At 46.3% G+C, this 16,906-nt stretch overlaps 2 protein-coding genes across 2 annotated transcripts in view; one reads left to right on the forward strand and one right to left on the reverse strand.

Moving 5' to 3' along the window:
• The window catches only part of MGLL (monoglyceride lipase), a 254,250-nt gene that overhangs the window by 190,446 nt on the left and 46,898 nt on the right, over positions 1–16,906 (reverse strand). The window lies entirely within an intron of this gene.
• The window catches only part of KBTBD12 (kelch repeat and BTB domain containing 12), a gene marked incomplete at its 3' end in the record, with an annotated part of 40,395 nt that continues 38,358 nt past the window's right edge, over positions 14,870–16,906 (forward strand). Inside the window, exon 1 of the mRNA XM_081246469.1 lies at positions 14,870–16,230. Coding sequence (XP_081102595.1) covers positions 15,161–16,230 — 1,070 coding nt within the window. The 5' untranslated portion in view covers positions 14,870–15,160. The remainder of the gene's footprint in view (positions 16,231–16,906) is intronic.

A 16,906-nucleotide genomic window follows, 5' to 3' on the forward strand; every position in this document is an offset into this window, starting at 1 on the left:
ATGTGGTGGGCTGCAGTGTACATGACACCAGGGACAGAAAGGCACGGCCTGGAGCTGGAGAAGGAAGCAGAGGAAAATCAGAAATGTCACTTTATACAGAACCACTGTATGCAACCACTATCTTTCTTCAAATCTTCCTCAGAAAAGAGAATAGTCTTAAAACTAAACCTAGGTATGGCAAAGTATCAACCTGAGCCTAAGCAAGAGAAAACACTAGACAGACCCAAATGGAAAGACTCTACAAAGTAACTGGCTTGAACATTTCCAAAACGTCAAGGTCATGAAAGGCAAAGGAGACCTAGGAAATATTCCAGACTGAAGGAGACCAAAGAGACACAAGAAAATGCAATGTGTGATCCTGGATAGTGGATTGTGTGAAGAACAAGATTAGGACTTGGGCAAAATTCAAATGTAGATTGGAGGTATGATAATAGTTTTGTAACTGATGTTAAATTTCCTGACTTTGATAATCAGTCCATGGATGTGTAAAATAATATCCTCGTTCTTAGGATTACATGAGTAAGTGTTCAGGGGTGAAGGGTCTCATTATCTGGAATTTGCTCTCAAATATTCAGAAAAAATACAATTATATATATAATTTAAATCCTGAGAGAGAAAAAGTAAATATGACAAAACATTAATAATTGGTGAACCTAGGTGAAAGGTATACGAGAGTTCATTGTAATAGTCCTGCAACTATTTTGAATGCTTGAAATTCTTTCAAAATAAAAGGAGAAAGAGAAACTTCCCAAAATAGAAAGCCAGTAGGAGGATAGTACCCAGCCACACTAAAGGAACTCAGATCTGATAAGGCTCCTAATAGACAAATGTTGCAATTGATAAAAAGTGGATTATGATCATTATAGACTGTAAACTTGAAGTTGATTCTGGGAAAAATTCTATTGTATTTTCAAATGGATGCATTGTGAGTGCTTATTAAGGAGAGTGAGGCTCTCTAGTGGTCAACATGAACTTCCCCCATTAAATAAATAAATGCAAATTAGGTCCAACGAGCCTCATTTTCTTTTCTAAAATAAATTAAAGAAATGGTCATCAGCATAGTGTATCTTGATTTGGCAAAGTTTTGGGGTAAGCTGTGCATGACATGCTCATGCATAAAATGACGCAGCACTTGGCATTTTTATAGCAACCTGAACAGCACCACCCAGAAAGCTGACTGAAGCTGGGGGGCAGTGGTAATAGTTTCCTAGGGCCACTGTAACAAAGTTCCACTGAGTGGTGGCTTAAACAACAGAAACTTCCTGTGTCACAATTCTGGAGGCTGGAAGTCAAGATTATGGTGTCGGCAGGGTTGGTCCCTTCTGAGGCCGTGAGGGAAGGCTCTGCCCCAGGCCTCTCTCATTGGCTGGTAGACCGTTACCCAGTCCAAGCTCGTCCTGCTCGCCACACAGGCCAATAAAGCGAGAGACAAGTTGTTGGGGCAAAGAACAGCGACTTAATTCAGAAAGCCAGCAGACCGAGAAGATGGTAGACCAGTGTCCCAAAGACCCATCTTCTCTCAGTTAGAATTCAGGCTGCTTTTTTATACTGAAAGGGGAGGGGGTAAAGTCCTAGTTCTGGTCAGACTGCGGAGGGGAAGTGTTAATTTCTTCCTTCCCGGAAGAGGCAGGGTTCCCTGGAGATGGGCCATTATGTAGAATTTAAGCCTACAGGCAACGTCCCTTTAGTGATTAACTTTTAGCAAAAGCCATAGAATACAAAGGTTAAAAGAAACACATCCAATATGGAGTCAGATTTGTTCTTCCCCATCACAGACAGCTGTCTTCATAGTCATACGGTGTTCTCCCTGTGTGCATGACTGTCTCCAAATCCTCCTTTTTCTAAAGACACCAGTCACGTTGAATTAGGGCCCACCCTAATGAGCTCATCCTAACTTGATTACCCCTGTAGAGACCCTATCTCAGTGGATGATGAGACAGATGGTATAACAGACATGGAATGATGGTGGGTGGTCCAAAGCCAGGTCCCTCACATGCTCACTGTGCCACCCTGCCATTCACCACTGGCTGTCCTGAGACTCATCCTGCTCCTGGGTGGTGTGAGGATTAAATGGAAAAACGAGCAAAGGCACTGTGCAAACTGCAAGCCCACCATAGCCCCCTGAACTCAGGACCACCACCTGCTGGGAAGCAGTCACTGGGTGAGATGAGACAGGGTCCGCGAGCGGGCGAGAGCCGTCATCACGTCTTTTACAGTCATCTTTATGAGGTTCGGGAGACAGGGGCTTACTCATCTACAAATCTAACTGTGGGCTAACTTATAAAACATACTTAGGAGATTTCCTCCCATTTCCACCCGTTATTCTTCAGAAAAGTGGAGACATGCAGTCCTTTAAGGATTCTCCACAGCTTCCTTCTAGATGGCGTCTTCTCAGACCCCCCGCTTCCCCTCAGCCCCTCCATCAGCCAGAGGGTCTCACGCTTCCTTCCAGGAACTGAGTCGATTTCTCTGCACCCAGCAAAGACAGCTGGCATTTCTGTTGCCACTTTGGTTTCTGTTCCTTTCTGCTTCTCCAGCCTAGATCCTGCATCTTCTCTCCCCTCTAACATTTGGAGCCTCCCCCTTTCCAAGGCTGTCTTGGTTTTTGTCTTTATACAGACTTAAAGCTTCTATCTTAACACATCCTCAGGTTACCCTAAGGCCTCCTTCTGCTCAATCAGCATTTCCCAGGTGTGTCCCATGGGAACCCATATTCACATCACAGACCCAGAGGTCCCAAAGTCAAGAATGGTTAGGAAATGCCTTGCCTCTTTACTGCAGGATTCATTAGAGCCTTTAATACTGTATTTTGATTCTCCCCAAAGGGACATGGAATGCAGCATTTCCAAATGGTTCTCAACCAGCTCTAATGGCTTTAGAACTCTGTCTTCTGGAAACTCTTGAGAGACTAGCATCCGGCTTCCACGAGTGCTGGTCTGCACCCAGTGTCTCTGCTTCCAGTTGGTCTGTGACGGACGTGGCCGTCTGGCTAGCAAATCCTTTTCCCTTCCCCTTGGTCACACAGCGAGACTCTATTTCCCAATCTCCCTCGCAGTGAGGTGGGACCGTGTGGCCTCCATCTTTCCAAAGGGAGTGAGTGGCCTGAGATGGGCCTCTTCCAGGCCTGATCCCCACAAATCTGCTGTGCACTTGTTCCCCCACTCTTTCCCTCTGTCTGGAGACCAACAAACACCCAGGGGACTAGGCAGAGCCTCCACCGGGGAGGTGTCCTAACAGCTAAGCAGAGGAGGACAGCCACCTGGATGCTGCGAACACCTGCAGGGCTCCCGCAGAAGCAGAAGACGGCTGAGCCTCTCTGTGTTAAGCCCTGAAGGGCTGCGGCCTGTTCCTACTTCAGCCCAGCTCTCACTCTGCCACCGTTGTCAGTGACGTTTTGGCCAGATCCTGGGGTCTGGTCTTCGTTCTTCGTTCTTCCCACAATCTGACGCTCCTCCTACCACTTCCTCCTCTGCAGCCACGCTCTCTGTCCGTTCCTGCTGCGTTTATCCACGGGATATTCTTTTCCTCTCCACCGCCCTCTCTTCCTCCACCTCCATCCCCAGCCTGGGTGTGCCTTTGATCCCCTTGCTTCTCTCTCCCCAACATGGCTCCACCTCTATCTCATGGCTTCTACCATCTCATCCAAGGAAAGAGAGGACGAAGGGAGAGCTGAGACATTAACTGTCATCTCACCAGAGTGTGTGTTCTTCCAGGGACCAAGCCCGTTTTATTCACAGCTGTTCATTAGCATCTACTTATGCCTGGCACAGAACAGTTGCTCAATACATGTCTGTTAAATGACTACACAAATGCACAGACGGCAAGGGAGGCATTACTCTTCCAATGGCAACACCCCGATAATGGGAAAGGACAAAATCCGGAGTTCGGCTGGGAGTTCAGAGAGCAGCTGGGATCACACCGTGTCACTGGGGAGTCGCACCCTGCGCAACCCCAGCCTTTCTCGTGCAATGTGGTGTGAGCGCCAGCAGGTGGAAGGAAAGGCCTGGGGACTTAATTAAAGAATGCTTCGAGAGAGGAGCTACCTGAGCAGTGGTGGGCAAAAGCAGAGAAGGGGAAAGCAGAAACATCTGCTCCCTATAGAAGCCAACTGTTCTCAAGCACAAAAGAAGTCAACACAAAGTTGTTGAGGTTCTCCTACGTGCCAGCCATTGTTGAGTTCTGGGGATGCAGGGATGAGAGCAGCCACTCTCTGCCTGGAGGTGCCCACCACCCAGCAGCATGTGAGACCCAAAACCACAGTCATCAGGCCATGGGCCCAATGCTACCTGTCAACAGCAGAGGGGGAGGGCCCTGGGAACACAGACAGTGGCGTCAGTCATTCTGCTGGAGATGTGTTCTGGGAAAGATAGACGGAGGAGGTGACATCTGAGCTGGACTTGGGAGCTAATTCCCTAATTATGCGCATCCACTGGGTCCGCAACCATTTACCAAGCACCAGCTTGGTGCCAGGCTCTGGGCACAAGGGTGAGCAGAAACAGATACAGCCCTGCCCTCATTTTGTGGGGAGAAGGGCCACTGATCTCACAATTACACCAACAAATGCAAAACTAAACCTGAAACCAGGGCTAGAAAGCAGTGGTGCAAGGTTTTATGGGAGGTGAAATAAACGTCTGTGGATTGATGAATCTACAGAGAATGTGTAGGGCAAAGACTGCCGGCTGGATCATCATGTAAATAACGGAGCTACTGGCCACCCAGGAGAGACTAGAATTCCCAGTCCCACCGCCATGGGCGAGGTTTGACTGTGTAACTAAGTTACGGACAACAGTATCTCAAGAGTGACTTCTGGGTGTGTCCTTAAAGGGGGGAGGCTTCCCCCCTCTCCTGTTCCTCCCAGCTGGAGGTGGCGGTGAGCTGTCTTGGAGCATGTGGACCAGGGCAGTACTCTAGGGAACGTGGAGTAAGAAGGGTGGAGGGGAGGCGCCCGGGGCAGTGACTGTGGAGCTGCCTGAGGAGCCTTGGAGCCCTTCCACCAGGCACCGTATGAAGGAACACTTCCCTTCCTTCCTGTTAGGGAACTATCCCTGGAATTCTCTGTTAGAGCAGCTGAACCTATACATCTTGACCCACACGGTACGCGAGATACTAACCACGGCTTAATAAAGCAACAGCAGACAACAGTTCGTGTGCCTGGACTCTGCCTCCCGCGAGATTTGACGATTCATAGACTCAGGATGTGAGGATTTCATTGCTTGGGGGAGACGAAATAATCTCAGGATGTGGAGAGAAATTTGGCACCTAGAGGGTTTGTGACCTTTCAAAAACCCTGAAATCTATTAGATTAAGTGGTGTGCAGCCTTGAGTGCCCCAAGGCTGGGCTCTCTGGGTGGTTTGTCATCACAGGAGTGGGCAGGTGAGGCCTAGTAGACAGACAGAACCTCCCTTCCCCAGCTTCCCTCTGACAGATTCTTATTTATTTAGTTATTCGTGTATTTATTTATTTATTTATTTATGGCTGCACGTGGGCTCAGTAGTTGTGCCTGGCGGGCTCTAGAGCACAGGCTCGGTAGTTGTGCCGCACGGGCTTAGTTGCTCTGCGGCATGTGGGATCTTCCCGGTCCAGGGCTCAAACCCGTGTCCCCCGCATTGGCAGGCGGATTCTTAACCACTGCGCCACCAAGGAAGTCCCCCTGTGACAGATTCTTAAAGCAGAAGAGCCTCCAAAAGAAACGCCCCTGTCTCTGCCTCAGGACAGGACCCAGTCAGCACCATCCGTAAGAGGTGGGCTTCTGCCCCCTTTCAAGACCTCCGGAGAAGGAGTCTGCATTTAATAATACCTGCCTCATCAGCAGAAAATGACTGGGGTTACGTGATAGTTATCAAAGCACTTTCACACCTACTGGCTCTCCTATTTCAGCCTCCTAATAACGTGGGTGTGAGCCAGGTGCAGTACGGTCTTGTCTGCTGTCCTCCAAGAATCTGAGCTAATCACAGGAGGTCATGAGGCTTCCAGGGGCAGAGCGGAGCTAGGACACCAGGTAAGGCCCTCCTTCCTGTCACTTACCAGCTTTGCCCGTCCATCACCCAAATCAGTGACCGCTCCCTGACCATCCGTTCTCTGGAGGGCCCCAGACAGCATGTGAGTGGGCCGCCAAGGTGGACAGGACAGAGCTCTTGGCCTCTGGGAGCTTTCGGGGGTGTGGGGAAATGTGACAGGTTTGCACACCTGGCTGCAGTGTGACGCTCTGTAGGGGAGCACCATGTGATGGGCACAGGCCACAGTGCTCCCAGCCCTTCAGGCCAGAACCGTCACTAAGGACCCAAAAAATGAGTTTGTAGCAACTGCTGGAATCCCGCCCTCCCGTGCCCACGGGTGCTGAGCATGAAGCCTCAGGCACGGATGCCCTGCACCTGCGCACGCACTGTACACTCACTGTACACTCACGTGTGCACACACCTGTACACATGTACACACACACGCAGGCCCTGCGGCGCGTAGTCCCTGCAGCCCGGAGCGGGAGGGTGGGCGCGGAGGGCGAGCACCTGTCCGCCCGCGGAGCTGCCAGGCCGCCTCCTGCCCGCGGGCGCCCGCGCCCCCTCCCCGCGCCGTCTATCTATTTATATCGCTCGCCGGCTCTGCCCATATTGGGCAGCACCAGCAGGTCAGGCGCCCCAGGCCGGGTCGCGGCGCCATTGCGGCAGCCCCTGCGGAGCGAGTGCGGCCGCGCCTCCCGTCGGGGTAGCCCCGTAAGTAACGGTGACCGGGCTGCGGGGACCACCCGAGGCCCCTCCGGCACCTGCGCCCCCGCCGCGCGTGCAGCCCCGCGCCCCTGACCGCCTGGTCCTGGGCCGCCCTCGCTGGCCCTGGCGGCCGTGGAGGGGGCGCCTGTGTCCGCCCGTCCCGGGGTCCTTCAGGAACCGAGGACAGTGCCCGGCACTCGACTGGATCCGCTCTCTTAACTGTAGACCGAGGAGTCTAATCGCCCTGCGTTTCCCAGCCCCCAATCCCCGCGGGATTCTTAAGAGTAACTAACGAGCTCGATGCATGTTAAAGGCTCTGGTAAGAATGCAAAACGTCAGCTCTTCAAAGGAAACTTGCCTTATTTAGCTTTATCTCCATCCTGGCCGTCATTAAAAGCCAGGTGTGTGGAGCGGATTGTTACTTTGCAAAAAATCCAGTATTTTCCAAAGCTCCGGGGAGACTCAGAGTGCATTCAGGGTGGGGCAGGTGTCCTGAGCCATTTTCAGCCAGGGTCTGTACAAGATGGTGATGCTGAAGCAAACTAGGGTGTGGGGAGTAATGGGAAAAGCCAGGGGTCACCAAGGTAAATGCTGTAGGAGAACAAAAGCGACAGGGGTGAGAAAAATTATATAAATGAGGACTGACTCTCAGGTCTCCATTAGGGCGGGGAGGCGGGGCTGGGAATGGGGAGGAGATGTGCCATCTGAGAGGTGGGGCTTCTCAGGTCCTGCTGGTGGTTGTCGCCATGGGAATTAAGAAACCACTGTTGCCCTATCTTGCATTTTTTTTTTTCAATAGATGCTGGAATGTTTCAGCTCTGCATGTTGACAATTAATTTACAAAAAAAGAAGTCTGAGCAGCCAATTTGCTATCTCTGGCTTCAGTTCTCTAAGAATGGGGGCCAAATTCCTGAGCGCAGTGGTGACGGGGAATTAATTTTGAGGATGGGAGAAGTGGGTGTCAGAATGTGTCAGGCTGTAGGCAAGGAAATCAAGTTAATGATTCTGGGTGATTTGTTTGACTTGGACAAACGGATAGCAGCTTGAAGAATCAAAATATCTTCAAGACAGTGGTTAATAACATGTACAAAACCTAAAAGAAAAAAAAGTTATGAACCTGTAATTTAGGACTAAGCAAAGCATTCATTTAATTGCACAAACCGTCTTGAGCAACTCTTCTATGCCAGGCACTGTCACAGACAGACGCTAAGAGTACAGAAAGGGTTAAGACCTGACCCCCTACCCTCAATACGCACATCAGTGAAAGGCGAGGAGGGCGAATGCGTAAATAAATTGCACTAACAACGGTGTAATAACCACCGTGTTCAAGGTACAAGCAAGGAAAGGCAGAGAAGGCTTCACTGAGGAAGTGACGTCTGGGCTGAATTTTGAAGAGCCAGTTACATTTTTTCAGGTGGAAGCAGGTGAAGAATATTCCAGACACAGGGAACAACATGTGTAGCCACATAGCATTAGAATAGTGAGTGGTTCAGTACTACTACGAGATCGGAAAATATGAGGAGGGAAAGTCCGGAGATGGGGCAGGAGGGGCTGGGAGGTGCCGGGTTAGGAAGGGCCTCCTAATGCCTGGAGGACGGGTAGTGCTGCTGCAAACAGGCTTGAGGCATTTTTTTAAATGTGGGGTAATGATTTCATACATGAGAGTCACCAACTTACAGAAGGGCTGTGTTTTAAGCTTTGGAACTGAGGCATCACTGACGTCATGTTGACATTCCTTGGCTTGCCAACCAAAATCTGTTGAAGGGGGTTTTAGGCTGGAACGTAGGACCCTAACCAAGTAATTTCTCAGGTCTTCAGTGTTTTTGGTCGATAAAATTCAAGGCTTTGCTGTTGATCAACTCTATCACACTTCGTATTATGACCTACTCCCATCCTGAACATTTCTATGGGAAAAAAATGTACACGCTAATTCTGGAATCCAGCAACTTCTGTTCCCACCAAAGCATAAGTAGGAAGGAACTGTTTCTGCCTTTCTCTCAGAGCAGTTCTCATTAAGACTGGAGAAGCAGGTTGTAGGCATTTGTGTTTTCCAGTGACTCATAAGTTGGGCTGCCTACACTTTGACAGGTTAACAAGAAAATTCTCAATGTATCTACGTATCCTGTCTGCCTGTCTGTCTGTCTCTCTCTCTATATGTACACGCACTGATGTGGTTTACACTGTATGTGGCTGGCCAAAAAGTTCGTTCGGGTTTTGATGTTATGGAAAAAGCCAAACAAAACTTTTGGCCAACCCAATACGTTAGGTTTTCAAAGTTATAAGTTACTCTAATGTTAATACAATTTTTAATTTTAAACTTAGTTTATGCAATATTTAAGACATGCAAAAAGGCCTAATGAATAATAAAGTATGTTATCGGGTTCCCGCCATGCAGCTGATGAAGTCACACGTTGATTACGCAACTGAAACTCCTTGTCACCCTCCTCCAGCTGCGTGCCCTGGCTTCCACGCCTCCTGAAAGCAACCACTGTCCCGAACTTGGTGTTTAGAATTACCTTTCATTTCTTTATATTCCACTACAGTTGTAAATACCCTTAAAGAATATACAATTTAACTTTTTTTTTTTTTTTTTTTTTGCGGTACGCAGGCCTCTCACTGTTGTGGCCTCTCCTGTTGCGGAGCACAGGCTCCGGACCCGCAGGCTCAAAGGCCATGGCTCACGGGCCCAGCCGCTCCGCAGCACATGGGATCCTCCAGGACCGGGGCACGAACCCGTGTCTCCTGCATTGGCAGGCGGACTCTCAACCACTGCGCCACCAGGGAAGCCCCCCTAACATTTTATTTTGATATAATTTCAAACTTACAGGAAAGTTCTAACAGTAGGACAAAACACTCCCATAGACCCTTTACCAGATTCATCATTTATATTTATTTTGTCATAATATATCACCTACATTTACTCTATTAGAATATATAGTATTGTTTTGCATATTTTAAAGAAGATATCAGCGGTGGGCAGCACCTATTCTTTTAGTCTTTTTCACACACTGATGTTTGTGAAATTCATCCATGTCGATACATGTAGCTCTAGTTCATTCTTTTTTTTTTTTTTTTTGCTGTACAATATTCTCTTGAGCAACTATGCTACAGTCTATCTGTTCTCCTGTTAATTAATATTTAGGTTATTTCCAAATTTTTACTATTTCAAACAATGCTGCTATGAATTTAAACTAGTTTTTTTTTTTTTTTTTTTTTTTTTCTTTTTGCGGTATGCGGGCCTCTCACTGTTGTGGCCTCTCCCGTTGCGGAGCACAGGCTCCGGATGCGCAGGCCCAGCGGCCATGGCTCACGGGCCCAGCCGCTCCGCGGCATATGGGATCCTCCCAGACCGGGGCACGAACCCGTATCCCCTGCATCGGCAGGCGGACTCTCAACCACTGCGCCACCAGGGAGGCCCTAAACTAGTTTTAACTTCAGCAAAACATGGAGTCATGGTCATGTATCAATCATTTAGAAAAAGTAGCAACTTTAAAGATAATATAAAGATTATAAAATTAAACATTGTAAAAGCAAAACATTGGTTGTTTCAGTAAACTAACATTTTTATGCCACGTTAAATTTCATTTTATTTCTTAAATAAATTTATTTAGCTATTTCTTGGCTGGGTTGGGCCTTCATCGCTGTGTTTGGGCTTTCTCTAGTTGTGGGGAGCAGGGGCTACTCTTAGTTGTGGTGAGCGGGCTTCTCATTGCGGTGGCTTCTCTTGTTGCGGAGCACAAGCTCTAGGCACGTGGGCTCAGTGGTTGTGGCTCGTGGGCTCTAGAGTGCAGCCTCAGTCGTTGTGGCGCACGGGCTCAGTTGCTCCGCGGCATGTGGGATCTTCCCGGACCAGGGCTCGAACCCGTGTCCCCTGCGTTGGCAGGCGGACTCTTAACCACTGTGCCATCAGGGAAGCCCCACATTAAAATTTATAGGAATCCATTTCTTAGAGCTACGTATACTGGACATGGGTAAGACTGCATTTTGGATTTGCAGAGTAATTAGGCTTTCCTCTTGCGATGTCTATTTCGTCTTGCTACTCTTTCTCCATTACTGTGGGCTTCATCGGACTCACATGAATGCACAGTTCAGTCCTCTGCAAACTGGAGCCGAGGACAGCTTCCCACTGAAGCACTGAGAACACTGGTACGGTTTTATGCGGCTGATGCAGGCGATGCCTCTGTGCCCTCAGGACCAGAAACACTTGCTGTCAGCTCTGCCATTAGTGAGCTGTGTCCGTACCACAAGCAGTTTGTATATGAACCCAAACACGGCTATTCTCCAAAAAATGCTTGTACACGTGTATCCAGTTTCAGCTTTACCAAGCAAATTTCATGTTGTACATGCACAGCCTTATTTAATGCTCCCAACTATTCTCATATAATTCTCAAAACGAATTCCAAGCAACGAATCAAAAAGAGGCTAGGGCTTCCCTGGGGGCGCGGTGGTTGGGAGTCCGCCTGCCGATGCAGGGGACACAGGTTCGTGCCCCGGTCCGGGAAGATCCCACATGCCGCGGACCGGCTGGGCCCGTGAGCCATGGCCGCTGAGCCTGTGCATCCGGAGCCTGTGCTCTGCAACAGGAGAGGCCACAACAGTGAGAGGCCCACGTACCACCAAAAAAAAAAAAAAAAAAGCCCCATCTGCAATGCCAGCATCTTCTGTGTACCTTACGTATACAAGGAACAATGCTGAGAATGCTTATTACAGTATGGTGGCTAATTTAACTGACCAGGTATCTCTCAGGATTTACACCAGTAAATTCATTTGGTCTGTAAATCCACAGCAATTAGAGTAGCTTTCAAGAGTTTTATAAAAGGCAATTAGAAGGAAGGGATACTTAAATATATGTGCCCATCTAAAAAATTCATAAATGTTTCTTCTGAATGTTTTAAACAGTTATTTCCTTTTTAAAAGTATTTTTTTTGTTGTTGAAGCTAGCGTTTGGGGCAGAGAAACTGTACCCAAGTAAAGTATTTATTCAAGAAATCGATTTATCTTTGGGAATCTTGGGGACACCAGATGATCTTTTTAAAATAGGAATGTGACTGTTCCCCTTCTCAAAACTCTTCATCTGGAGTTAAGCAGAGAATTGGAGATTAGGCACCAGACATAATCTAGAAAGTGGATTTATTTATGACAGTGGCACAGGAGTTGTTGCCCCGTTGCCTGTTTTATATCACCCAGGAGCTAAGAATGAATTTTATCATTTTATTTTATTTATTTTTATTTTTATTTTTTTGCGGTATACGGGCCTCTCACTGTTGTGGCCTCTCCCGTTGCGGAGCACAGGCTCCAGCCGCGCAGGCTCAGCGGCCATGGCTCACGGGCCCAGCCGCTCCGCGGCATGTGGGATCTTCCCGGACCGGGGCACGAACCCGCGTCCCCTGCGTTGGCAGGCAGACTCTCAACCACTGCGCCACCAGGGAAGCCCTGAATTTTATCATTTTAAATGGCTTTTTAAAATCAAAAGAAGACGTGAAAATGTATGAAATTCAAGTTTCAGTATCTGTAAAACAAATTTTTTGGCACAGAGTGATGCTCATTTGTTTATGTATCATCTATGGCTGCTTCTGCATTGCAACGGCAGAGCTGAATTGTTAAGACAGAAACCCTACAAAGCCTGAGATATTTTCTCTCTGGCCCTAGTTTGGTGCTTGCTCTAGAGGGAGTGATTAAGAGTGCAGACCTTGGAGTCAGATGGAACTGGGCTCAAAACTCAGTTCGTGTGCTTGTAAAATGTTGTAGCCATTTAATGAGAAGAGGTAAACGCAGGAGAGCTGACTTAGGGATTTTTGCCTTCGATCAAGGAGAAATGAGCATAATTAGAAGTTTCTACAGTTCTTTTACTTGACAGTGTAATAATAGAGAATATAAGAATATACCTAAAGTGAAAAACTTTATACAATACATAATTGCAGTTACCTTAAGCAACCTTGTCTCATTAGTTCTGCACATGCCACTTACACTAGTGAGGACTCCTGAGTGCCAGGACCAGCACTCCCAACGCAAACGAGCTTAAACAATGAGGGGAATGGTTTCTCTGTCAAAACTGAAAAACACAGATATAAGGCATGTTTCAAGCTCCACTGCTCTGAAATCTCTGCCTTCTTTCCTGTACTGGCTTTGTCCTCATGCTGGCTATGGGGACACGGCTGCAGCGGATCCAGACCTCTCATCTTTGTAACACGTGGACACCCCCAACCAGTGAACCAGAGACTGAGCTTCACTCCAATCGGGCCAATCTCAGGTCTCCCACCAGCCCCTGAACCAGCCTCAGTGGTAAGAAGAAAGGGAGTCAGTCCCACCCCAGTGGCACCAAGGAAAGGCAGGCTGGATGTGGGGAGAAAGCCAACACTGTCCACTATAGAGTTGTGTATAAGGTATTACCTATAACATGTTTATCAAGAAAACCAGTCCATAATGTACTAGGTATTTCATTTTTAACCTCTCTTTGAAACTAATGCCACTTATGTTTTCATTAAACTAGCCCTATGCTAAAAAGTTCAACGAGGGTAGCTTGGTTCCTGCCTTCAAGATACAAAATCCTAGGCTGTAGTCCTAACACTTGGGTCCCCGGCGTCTGGTTTCTTTCCAGCAACATCAAGAACTAATGAGTCTGAACTATCTGCATTGTGTTAGATCATGTGATCCGATCTGGAAGCTGCCCCTGGCCTTCTAGCATTGTGGGTACTGGTACCCTTTGAGGGATTCTTGTATATCAGTACAAATGGAATAGAAATTTTAAAATATTTATTTCCTTATAAGAAAGCTTTTACCTTTTTTAGTTTGAAGTAACAGCTGTCATCTATAAAGCTGATTGATGTGTTTATGTGTAAAGAAGCCTACATAATATGATTTGGGCTAGTCATAATGTGTTGTAGGAGAATTCAGAATATAATGACCTCTTAATTACCCATAATTGGATTCTCTTTGTAAAAATCTAAAACAAATAAGGCGAAAAAGCAAACGTTCATTTTTAACCTGCAAACCCTCGCATAGAAAGTCTGAAGTTCTTATTGAAATAAAACTGAGCCATTAATGCCAGAAAATCCAGCGAGGAGGGTTTTATTTCTATTTCAAGTATACGGATTCCAAGACTGGCTAGTTGTTATGATTCCACACCCTTCAGCACAGTGATTTTTAGGACTTACACTTGCCATTATATAATTAAACATTCCTATCATGCTTAACATTTGTTTCCTGAAATGAACTTTAATTCAACACTGAAAAAGTGCCAAGTCTCACTGAGACATATGAGATTTCTAATCCTTTACAGGATCACAGAAATTTAGAAGATTTATAAGCTTCACGGCTGACAGATTTTGCTTTCACAGTGTTGAAATTATCACCTCCCTGCCTTTCTGAGCTCCTCGCGCTGACTTTTCTACCATCGGGGTTTATTCTCGCTGCGTGCGACTTACAGCCGCATTAGACCTGGACAGGGTGACAGAGACTGAGATCCGCTCCTCCCATTAAGGCTTCTGGCTCTAGGAGTGTTCTTTAAATCAAAAGAGATAATTAGCTTCCTTGAAACATCCTGTTTGCAGTTCCCTGGGGAAGGGGAAGCTGAGACAACCAGCTTAAAGAGATTTTTAATTAGACTAGTGCTTTTTCAGGCAAGAAGTGATTCCACCTCTGCTTCTGTGAGACAGGGAAGAGAGAGAAGCCGAGCAGGAGGGGCAGAAACGGGAGGACTTTTGCGTGTTTTCTAAGATTAGGATGATTTACTTGTAAGTTTCAAGTATTGTGAATTCTCACATCAGCACGTATTTGGTTGCGCTTTCCAAAGCACTGTTTTGAATTATTTGCCACATAGCAAAGTTTGAGCAGAACTTTAGTGGACTTTTTTTTCAGCCAGCCTACAAGACCCCCTCCCTTGTGATTTTTCAGATTGGTGCTGATAGCATTTGGGTGCATTTTGGGGGACGGTGCACATAACCTTTTCGGTGATGTCGCACCTCCTCAGAGAGGATGCTTCCTAATGCCTCTGTATCCTCCATCTGTGGGTCAGCTGAATTTGGTAACTGGAAGTGGAAATACGAAAGGCGCTCATCTTATCCCTTTTCTCTTCATTCACCTTGGGAGGGAGGACTTTCCAGCCTCCGCTAGAAAAATCTCTGCGGCCAATTAGGAAAATATTGTTAGTGGTTAATAATTTCCTGTTTTTAATTTTACAATCAACAACGTTATTTTTAGATACCAAAGTAGTTGTCTTAATGTTAAACTACTCTGCTTGGAATGAATAATATTTACCTATAAATACTTCTTAGAACTAATGCTGCATATTTAAATTACAGAGAATTTTTTTTCTTAGAAGAAAACTCCCTGTTTTCTTTCCTTCAGGAATGTCACATGACATCTCTGTTGCTTGGTGAGTAATCAGACATGTAAACAGGACCTCAAGAATCAAGCTACATTTAAAGAAGACTTACTTAGAAACACTGGAGAGGACACCATGGAGTGCAAGACTGAGGGAAAAGAAAAATACCAACACAGCTTGAATTTACTGAATAAAATTAAGAACATGAAAGAACTAGCAGAGATGATTGATGTTGTACTCATCGCAGAAGGGGAGAAATTCCCATGCCACAGGCTGGTCCTGGCTGCATTTAGTCCTTATTTCAAAGCGATGTTTACCTGTGGACTACTTGAATGTACTCAGAGGGAAGTCGTACTTTATGACATCACAGCAGAAAGTGTGTCGGTGATATTAAATTATATGTACCATGCGGCTCTGGAGATCAGTAATGCCAATGTACAGACTGTGGCTATGGCCGCCTATTTTATGCAGATGGAGGAAGTCTTCAGTGTGTGTCAGAAGTATATGATGGACCATATGGATGCCTCGAACTGTTTGGGTATCTATCATTTTGCAAAGCAGATTGGAGCTGAGGATTTAGCTGATCAATCGAAGAAGTATTTATATCAGCACTTTGCTGAGGTGAGCTTACATGAAGAGATACTAGAAATTGAAGTGCACCAATTTCTGACACTTATTAAATCAGATGACCTGAACATATCCAGAGAGGAGAGCATTCTGGACTTAGTTCTGAGATGGGTAAATCATAACCGAGAACTGCGCACAGAGCATCTTGTGGAACTTCTGAAGCAAGTTAGGTTGCAACTGGTAAATCCTTCTTTTTTAAGACAAGCCCTGAAAAGGAACACAATGCTTCTGTGTGATGCAAACTGCATTGACATCATTCAAAACGCATTCAAAGCCATCAAGACCCCTCAACAGCACTCTCTCAATCTTCGTTATGGCATGGAGACTACCAGTCTTTTGCTGTGCATTGGTAACAATTCTTCAGGAATCAGGTCAAGACATAGGAACTACGGAGATGCCAGTTTTTGCTACGATCCTGCATCGCGCAAGACCTATTTCATCTCGTCTCCCAAGTATGGGGAGGGTTTAGGCACTGTGTGTACTGGTGTTGTCATGGAAAACAACACTATCATTGTGGCTGGAGAAGCAAGTGCCTCTAAACTCTCCAGACAAAAGAGCAAGAATGTTGAAATCTACAGGTTTGTATCTAGCCATATACTTGTAACTTTGTTTCAATTATCTTGCTTTGACATTAGCAGCCGAAGTACTTCTGAGTGATCACATCTTAAATTACATGTAGTCAGAATTACCCTGTAATCACGTATTTTACATAGATGTGAAATTCATAACGAAATCATCCACATTTTAAAATTATTTTTCTCTCCCTTTCATTATTAAGGACATATAGTTAAATTTGCATACGTTAAATGTATATACTTTATGATTCCTCTGTATATTTTCACTCTTAGCTTTCACTATTCATATGCTGTAATTGCTTTGTTTTTGAAGAGCTGAATATAACTTTTAACAAGAAGCAAAGTTTATTAACACTGACGCCTTTGAACTGACTTTTATTAGTTCACAATTCAGAGTAATAAGTAATTCTTTTTGTTGACCAAAAAGTACTATTTATCTGTCAGTTTTCATTCTGTACTTTTTAAAAAAAATTATTTATTTTGGGCTGTGTTGGGTCTTCATTGCGGCACGCGGGCTTTCTCTACTCGTGGCAAGCGGGGGGCTGCTCTTCATTGCAGTGTGTGGGCTTCTCATTGTGGTGGCTTCTCTTTGTTGCAGAGCATGGGCTCTAGGCATGCGGGCTTCAGTAGTTGTGGCTTGTGGGCTCAGCAGTTGTGGCTCGCAGGCTGTAGAGCGCAG

The sequence above is a fragment of the Mesoplodon bidens genome (genome assembly GCF_964165515.1).
Source record: "Mesoplodon bidens genome assembly, chromosome: 10".
Taxonomy (NCBI): domain Eukaryota; kingdom Metazoa; phylum Chordata; class Mammalia; order Artiodactyla; family Ziphiidae; genus Mesoplodon; species Mesoplodon bidens.